The sequence below is a fragment of the Chenopodium album genome, chromosome 22, assembly GCF_948465745.1.
Source record: "Chenopodium album chromosome 22, dcCheAlbu1.1, whole genome shotgun sequence".
Lineage (NCBI taxonomy): Eukaryota > Viridiplantae > Streptophyta > Magnoliopsida > Caryophyllales > Amaranthaceae > Chenopodium > Chenopodium album.
In genome coordinates this window covers 36287361-36296202 of record NC_137855.1, presented here as the reverse complement: position 1 = coordinate 36296202, position 8842 = coordinate 36287361, and the positions used below count along the sequence as shown (strand labels likewise).

At 36.6% G+C, this 8842-nt stretch overlaps 1 protein-coding gene across 1 annotated transcript; it reads left to right on the top strand.

Annotated features, from left to right (window-relative positions):
• The first annotated feature begins 4681 nt into the window (after positions 1-4681).
• Positions 4682-6909, top strand: LOC145604285 (uncharacterized). Its single transcript, XM_081660213.1, has 3 exons — positions 4682-5500; positions 5581-5965; positions 6014-6909. The coding sequence occupies exons 1-3, from the start codon at positions 4682-4684 to the stop codon at positions 6907-6909; spliced, it is 2100 nt and encodes a 699-aa protein (XP_081516339.1).
• The last annotated feature ends 1933 nt before the right edge of the window (positions 6910-8842 follow it).

Below are 8842 nucleotides of genomic sequence, written 5' to 3'. Positions count from 1 at the left end.
CTTTTGGGGAAAGAATGTCTTCCATAGACATGGTCCTCATTATTATTGTATAGTTAAAGAGGACACTTAGGTTAATTAAGTTGGTTGAAATCGCTCTCGATTTTCATATTTGTATTATGCACATGTATGGTTAAGTATTCATTCTTCTTTGTCTGAAATCATACGCTTATGTAGTAAATTGAAACAAAGTTAGAGTATAAAGTTGATCGAGTTCTCAAGTCAGAATCTTCAAATTAAAGAACATCAAATTTATAATGGTAAGGAGATTAATCCCTCATCAATTGTATCTAACCTATATTGGAATGAATAACCTACATGTGAAAGGGGGCTAATTGTGCCACATTAAAGAAGGGAAGGAAGAGCATGATTAACATATAAGTCTAATTTGCTTTTTAAGAAAAAAACATATAAGTCTAATTTAGGGTCTGTTCTGATTGACTGAACTGAATATTTTATGAGAGAAGGAAATTAGGTACTGAACTGAACTTATTGGAACTGAACTGAACTGAAAATAATCTGAAGAGAACAGACCCTTATGATGGAACCTCTTAAAAGTCGTATATGGCAAAATTTTTCTCTGATATGAGTTTTTCATTAAACCCAATAGAGATTTAACATATAACTCAAACCGAACACTCGATATCAAGTGGCTTAAACAAAAAAAAAAAAAAAGTATCATATTTTAATGTCAATACTTCTATAGTAGATCGACAACACTAACAAAACATAGATTTAACAACCATTAGTTAATCTCTCTTTTAAAGATTAGCCATTTTTATAATCTCTCTTTTGTTATCAAAGGAGTGAGGTAAGCTAAGCCTAGTTGTAGTGGACCATATTAGATACAATCTTGCTCCTTATTAATTATATTTCTCCCTTGTGACAAAATGTCTGGAATCTAGATAGTGCTAAATGAGAGGTGGGCAATGGGGTGTATGCTATTGTTAGTGTATGGCATTTAATTTTCCCTTCCCAAATAATTTCATTGACTTATGTTTCTTGTCTGTGAGGTGTTGTGGAGAGATAGGGAAGCTTAGATTAGATGTAGCCCCCACTTAGCCAATGAAGCTAAGAGAAGAGGTGTATGAAAACTATATGTTATGTTTTTCATACAATTTTTCCAAGGCTTAAAATGGGAAGAAAGAGATATAGTGCATATACTAGTATAAAATTATGCCCCTTATGTCTAAGTGTCCCTTCTTTTTTGGCCCCTACCTTTATTTTTTATCCCTATTTTTGTTGAATGACCAAAAGGAATTTTTTAAAGTAGGGTTATGAATTTGTGCATAGATAACTCTTAAGAGTGTCCCCTACCTTCCTCAAATCTAGAAAGCTTCATGTTATGTTTGCCATTGGAGGTAGGTGAAGGTTCATAGAATCAAGACTTTTTGATTATTGGCTTCAAACATTTTTGTTAATGTCATTCTTTTTTCCTCTTCCGGCAAGCCATGGGGGTCATGCATGCTTCACTTAAATCATAACAAACTCTTGTCTATTTTTAATGCATGTTTTATAATCATTTATTTGAAGGTTAAGTTAGTTATTGCAAATCAAATCAAACACTTTGACGTTTTGGAAATGAATGAGAATATAATCTTCAACGCCTATGTTGGAATATAACTTGAGATTTTTTCAATGCATCGGATCTTCGAAGAAATATCACAATAATATATGCTCCAATTTGTGTTGTGTGCAGCCGCGCGCTGCACAATAAAAATGATTTTAACTATGTATTAACCTACTATTTTGTGTTTATGATGACCATTTTACGTGACGTTTGAATGATGTATGCAAATAATCCAATAACCTTTTTAAAAGGGTAACTAAAAAATATAGCTTTTGCAAAAGTTGATATATTGCTAATAATAAATAGTGTACTCCTATTTGAGTTGCATATCAAATTTATGTTGGTTTTTTTACTTGAGGAATTTGGCAAAGGCAACTAAATAATAGAAATTGCTTAACTTTAAGCAGGGAAGTCAGTAAGAAAATGACAATCCTAAAAATTGTTTAATTTATGACAAAACTAAATTAAACAAAAAGCAATAACATAAAAGTAGATTAAATAAAATTTACTCCCTCCAACCCTATATACTTTGTACAAATTTTCTTTTCACCCATTCCATCATTGTTTGAACATTTTTTGTTTGGTATAATCCTATTGATTATCTAGTTGGAAGTTTTTTTAAAAAAAAAACTTTCTGCTGAACCTTCTACATTAAAAAAATAATAATAATAAATTTTTAAAAAAAATAAATAAAAAACATTATTTATACAAATACCCTCACTAAGTTGTGACATCCACTTTTCTATTAAAACCACGCACAAATAATGCAACTTATCTTATCAAACTTCATGTTATGATAAACGTTCAAATTAATGTGGAACGGGGAATAATTTTACAATGATTTGTAAAAAAAAAAAAAGTTACACAAAAATCCGTAGAAGCAAAATAATTTACAGGAAAAAAAAAAAAAAAAAAAAAACTGAAAAAAAAAAACTGAAAAAACAGGGTAAAAACATTTTGATCATACCGAATTACCGACAATAGATCAACTCTTAAAATTGTACAGAACAATAATAGAAAGAAATTTCATTATGGACTCCAGCAACTTTATATACAGCCTACAAAGTGGAGGTCTTTGTGGAATTTTGGCTACTTGTCTCTTTGTTCTTAGTCTTGTCATATCAAAGCGGAAGTTTATAACATATGTTCAATAGGATAACAAAATTTTAAAAGTCACATTTATATTGAAAATATTTTAAGTAGTGATACTATTTTTTATTTTTTTCTAAAGATAATTCCCAATTTTATTGCCTATAATTTTTATAGGGAAATTCTACACTATAACCCTCAGGTGTTGGCTTTTTCAAGCTGTGCCCCTCATTTTGAAAAGTTCCACGCTGTAACCTGTAGGTCCCACATGTGATTACGCTGTAACATTACTTAGTCACCATAAATGACGGACGTCAGAGATAGTTAATGCCGTCACCTAACTTTTGTACTTTCCCTCTATTTCCATTTAATTCCCTCCCATTGAGTCCCTCTGTTTCATTCATTCATTCTGATCAAAAAAAAAAAAAAAACCCCTAAATTCGAAGAGCGATTTGCGAACTGGAGACACTCTGCTCGGAAAATTCGAAGAGCGATTTTGAAGTGGGTAAAGTTTCTGGTGATTTCTGCGTAAAAGGACTTCGAAGGTAACCCATTGCATTGCATCCCAAATTTTCTCTCTTTGTAGTTGTTGAATTATGTATAAAGATGTTAAATTTAGGGTTTAGATGTTGTAATTTGTTGAAATTAGCTACATATGTGCTTGAATGAATGGTTTGGATGCATTAATTTTGTGGGTGGGGTTATAATCCTTGTTTGCATGCGTGTTGGGGGTAATTTTTGTGCTCGGTTGTTGTATTTGCAATGTTATTGTTGTACTGTTTCGTAATTGGTGTAACTGTCAGTGGTTTGAGAATGCTTGCATGTTTTATGTTGCAGATGGATGAGAGAATTCTAAAAATCCATTATGTTGCTAATTGTGTTCGTGTAAAGGTTGATGATATAGATAGATGTTTGTTAATTGATGTGGTTAATGAGATGTGTGAGGAGTTTAAAAAGAGTGACTTTGAGTTGCCAACATACCCTGGGTTACACTATTGTTTTAGTGGAAAGAGTATAGATTTGGTTGATGATGGGACTATGATGAAGATGTTTGAGAATATTACACTGAAAGAGATAGATGTGTGGGTTGGGTGCTTAGCTAAGCCTTCTTTTATTTGGAATCTTGCCCAAACAGTGAGAAAAGCACAAAATCCTGAGCCTAGCCCACATGATAACCTCAATGTTGTTCAAACCCAAAGCCCTGAAATTGATTCTGGCCCACAACCACCTCCCACACATGTGACACACATTATTTCCCTGCGCAGCCCAACACAACAACCCATTCCAAAATTACCTGTTAGAAGAAACCCAACAATACTACCTGACCCAGCCCCCACTTGTCCACTACCCAGTAGGAAGTTACCAAAACTTTTAGAAGAGATTTCTCCTAACTCTCCACCTCATGTCTCACTGGCTTCTCCTTCAGATAACTTGAACATTTCTAACTCTCAACCTTCATCACCTCCACCTAGAAGAAGTCCTAGGTTTTTACAAGGTGTCCCAAGCCCCAATCTTAGGAAAGCCCCTGTGAACACAGCCAAGCAAATCCCTACTGAGTCCCCTCCTGCTAAAAAGAGTAAAGTTAGGAGTAAGGTAGAACTTTTCCCTCATGGTAGGAAAATGGCACATTCAACTGCTAGGTACAAGGGTGTACCAATCCAAGCAACTCAGACTGCAGAAGCTACTGTCAGTGATGGTGACACTATTAGAACTAGGCCTAGGAGGAGGGTTGCAGAAGTAGATGTTCAGCCTGGACAGATTGAGTTAGGGAGTGGTTCTGATGAGGATACTGGTTCAGGGAGTGACTCTGATGGTGAGTATCAACCACCAGTAGAGGATGAAGAGGAAGATGTGCTTAGTGAGGAAGATTTAGATGAAGAGAACCCAATGGATTTGCTTAATCAGAATTTTGTAGATGGTAATTGGGAGCCATTTAGGTGCAATGAGGCTGTGTATGAGGATGCAGGTGATTATGTGAGTAGGCTATATAGGAATGGGGAGCTATTTGATGATGCATAGCTAGGAATGATTAGGTTAAAACCTTGGCAGTTGTTTGTAGATAGGGATCATTTCAAGGATGCCCTTAGAGATTACTGTGTGCAGGAAGGTTTTAGCTTGGTGGTTAGGAAATCAGAGCAACATAGATACACAGCTGAGTGTGCTGATAGTAGATGTAGCTGGAGAATTCATGCAAGTGTGTTGATTGATGGTTGTACTTGGGCTATAAAAAGCATACAGAATGGCCATTCTTGTGATTTGAATATGGTTAACAACCCAATGGTCACCTGTGCTTGGGCAGCTCAGAAACTGATAGAAGATATATGGGCTACACCTGATATTAGAGGTACAGCACTTAATAACTTGTTGTGGGAGAAATTTGGTGTGAGAATGGCAAAATCAAGCTTATACAAGATGAAGGGTTTGGCTATGGAGATGATACAAGGTGGACATGATGATTCTTATGGGCAGCTACCAGGCTACTGTGAAATGATTAAGGACAGGAACCAAGGTTCTATAGCATTTTGTTTTTGGAAAACTCTACAACAACCTCAGAGAGCTCTTCAATTCAAATGCATATTCATAAGTTTTGCTGCTCAGTTCAATGGAGTCATAACTGGTTATAGGGGGTTAGTGGGTGTGGATGGTTGCCACCTGAAAGGCAACTATGGTGGAATGCTCCTCTCTGCTGTCTCATTAGATGGGAATAATGAGATATTCCCCTTTGCAGTTGCTGTGGTTGACTCAGAAAATAAAAGCAGCTGGAGTTGGTTCTTTACTCACCTGAAGAACATCCTCACTCAGACTGGAAGAGATGATTGGACCATTATGAGTGATAGACAGAAGGTGTAGCCACTACCTCTACTTCACTTAATTTCATTCCTGTAATAATTGTGTACTAACTTTCCTTGTGTGTTTATGTCTAGGGAATTGATCCATCATTGGATCAAGTGTGGCCAACTTGTGACAGAAGGTATTGTGCAAGGCATTTATGCAAGAACTTCAAGACTGTGTATCCTGGTGTGGTGATGCACAAACTTTTCTGGGCTATGACTAATGCTTATTCAGCATTTAGTTTCAAAAAGGCTCTCAAGCAAGTTCAGAAAGCAGCAGGTCTTGGAGCTGTAAAATGGTTCAAAGACCTTGGTCCTCTAGAGAGATGGACAAAGTTCAAGTTTGACCCAAGCTTGTGCTGTGATGAGAACACCAACAACTTTGTGGAGAGCTTCAACAACACCATAGGAGTTGACAGGACATACCCTATTTTAACTCTGCTAAAAGGTGCAAAGAAACCACTTACTTTTAGGCAATGTAGTATTAAATTAGGCATATGATACTAATTTATCTTTGTATGATCAGGTGTCAGAAGAATTGCTATGGTCAGACATGCTACCAGACAACAACTGTCAGAGCAATGGAAGGATGAGGGAGTGTGTCCAAATATCAGGGAGAGAGTTAGGGTGGTGAGGAGGGAGTCAAGACTCTGTCATGCATATCCATCAGGGAGGGGAGAGTTTGAGGTGTCAGATGGTAGAAGCATGCTCCCAGTCTCTCTAAACACTAAAAGTTGTGTCTGTGGTAGGTGGCAAATTGAAGGAATTCCTTGCAGACATGGAGTAAGAGCTATACTTCATGATGGGAAAGACCCTTTGGATTTTGTAAGTGAATGGTACTCTGTTTCTAGGTACAAGGCAGCCTACAAAGGCAATATCTTGCCCATACCTGATCCACAACATTGGCCTGACCTAGATGTGCCTAAACTAATCCCCCCAACTATGAAAAGGAGTGTTGGCAGACCCTCTAGGAACAGGAAGAGAGAGGAGGGGGAACAAAGAAAAGGTAAGAGGAGCTCAACTGTCCAATGTAGGAACTGTAAGCAATTTGGACATAATACTTTGACTTGCAAGGGTGGACCTACTAAGAAGGAAATGCTAGAGAAAGCAGGAGTGTTCAAGACCAAAGAAGCTGCAAAGGCAAGAAAGAGCACAAGGCATTCAAGCTCTCAAGATGCAGATGATGGCAACTTGATAGAAATGATGGTCAGTCAAGCATCTGCCCAAGTACATGTTCCCAGAGCCTGCTCCAGCCAACCTGTGCCTTCCACCACCAACCCAAGAACCAGAAGCAGACCAACAACAACCCATGCAGAAGCTTCCACTCAACCAGAACCAAACACTACAACAGCAACAAACAATGAGGAAGGCTACATCAGCCCAAAAAGAAGGAAAATTCTGAAGAGGCTGTCCATGCTCTAATTTTATCCAAAGTGATATGGTCTTTTGCATGTTTCTTTAGTTTGGGTATAATTGTTAAGAAAATCATGGAGTTATATTTTGGGAATACGTTTCAGCTAATTAAGTAGGGAAGGGGTAAATTTTTTGGATTTTATTATTATGTAATTATGTGGGAGTGATAATTTTTTGGATGTAACAAATGCTGAACCTGATATTATCTTTGCTATGCAATGCTCCTTTAATTTTCTCATCTTAATTGGATCTTATAATACTGCAATGCACATTATTTGACATTCAACCACAATTATTTCTTACATTACTTCAAATGTTGTTACATAATAAAGCTGAGATTTTTGCCAATTACATCAATCCTATCAAATCACCCAACTTTAATCAAGATAATCAACAACAACATGAAATACATAAAAACCCCTATTTTAAATACATCCTTAAAGTAACTAATCAAATCACCTAATTTGTCTACAACAACTGCAATATCACTAGTCTGCATATTGCCCAGTCCTTGAATATTGCCCAGTCCTTGAATATCACCTTCATCCAGACATTTGAAGAAACCACAGTCGTTGCACTTAAAAAACACTTTCCCTGGGTTGCGATTTGTTGTCGATATTTTTATCTTCGCTAATTTCGGAGGATTGAAACGGCATCGTGGAGGCATGAACTGGAGCGCACAACTCGATTTCTATTGAAAAGAAGAACGAGAACTTGACATGATGCTTGCGTGAGAATTTTGCAATAAACATAAAAAAAAAAAAAATTCAAACCAAATAATGTGGAAAACAGAGAAGAAGAAGGGTTATTTAAGGAGGAAGGTGGAGTACTCTGCTTGTGGAGGGAAAATTTCCCACCAAAATTAACCCTTTCCAACGTTATTTTGTTGGAAAGGGAAAACTAACGGAACGTTGTAACGGAGAGATAACGGCAAGGGCACAGCGTAATCACATGTGGGACCTGCAGGTTACAGCGTGGAACTTTTCAAAGTGAGGGGCACAGCTTGGAAAAGCCAACACCTGAGGGTTATAGTGTAGAATTTTCCATTTTTATAAGATGACGTTCACATAGGAAATGAAGACTGGAGGTAGAAAAGATACAAATTATTTAACTAAATCATTAATAAGCTAAAACACATATTTAACGACTAATTAATAAACCCAAAATACCAGTATTCCCTTTTTTCTACTCAAATGAATAAAAGAGCAACAACTCAAATACACTTTAATTAAACAGCTTTGATAAGAGCATGATCAATAGTTAACAAGATGAAATCCAGATGATAAACACCAACGTCATGAACTGTATTATTGACTGGCGTTTGATTTGTGCACAGAATGAAAGTAAATAGAAAACAGGAAAAAGGGTTACATGTTTGATTTTGTTTCAAAAACAGGATAAAAAATTTCTTACTTTGTTTATTTGGTTCAAAAACAAGTGTCTAATATTATTATTAAATACTAAGTAGTATTTTCTGACATGAAGAATTGTATAAATGATGAACCTTGTTTCAAATTTTGCATAATAGTGATAAACTACAAATTATTAAGTTGTCATGTACACTGTACAAGATCTATGGGGCATGAAATTGGAAAGAAAAGGGGGAACCAAAGAAGAGAGATAGGGGGTTGTGGGTAGTGGTGGATGGCAATGGCCGATGGGTGGCTGGAGGGGGGCAAAGGTTCCAAGGAGAGAGCAAAGATTAATACGAGTGATTGGAGGACGATTGTTGGTCAGAAATTTGATGGGTGGTTTTCGAGTTACAGGGTTGGAGAGGAAAGTGAGAGAAGGGGTAATTAGTTGGGAAAGAGAATGTTAATACTAGTAAGAGGGGGTCGGGGAATCAACTTAGAAGACTTTAGGGGAAAGTGAATGAAAATAAGGTAAAGGGATAACGGTAATGTTGCCGATCTCGCGGAGCCCAAATACCGGTTTCGGAACT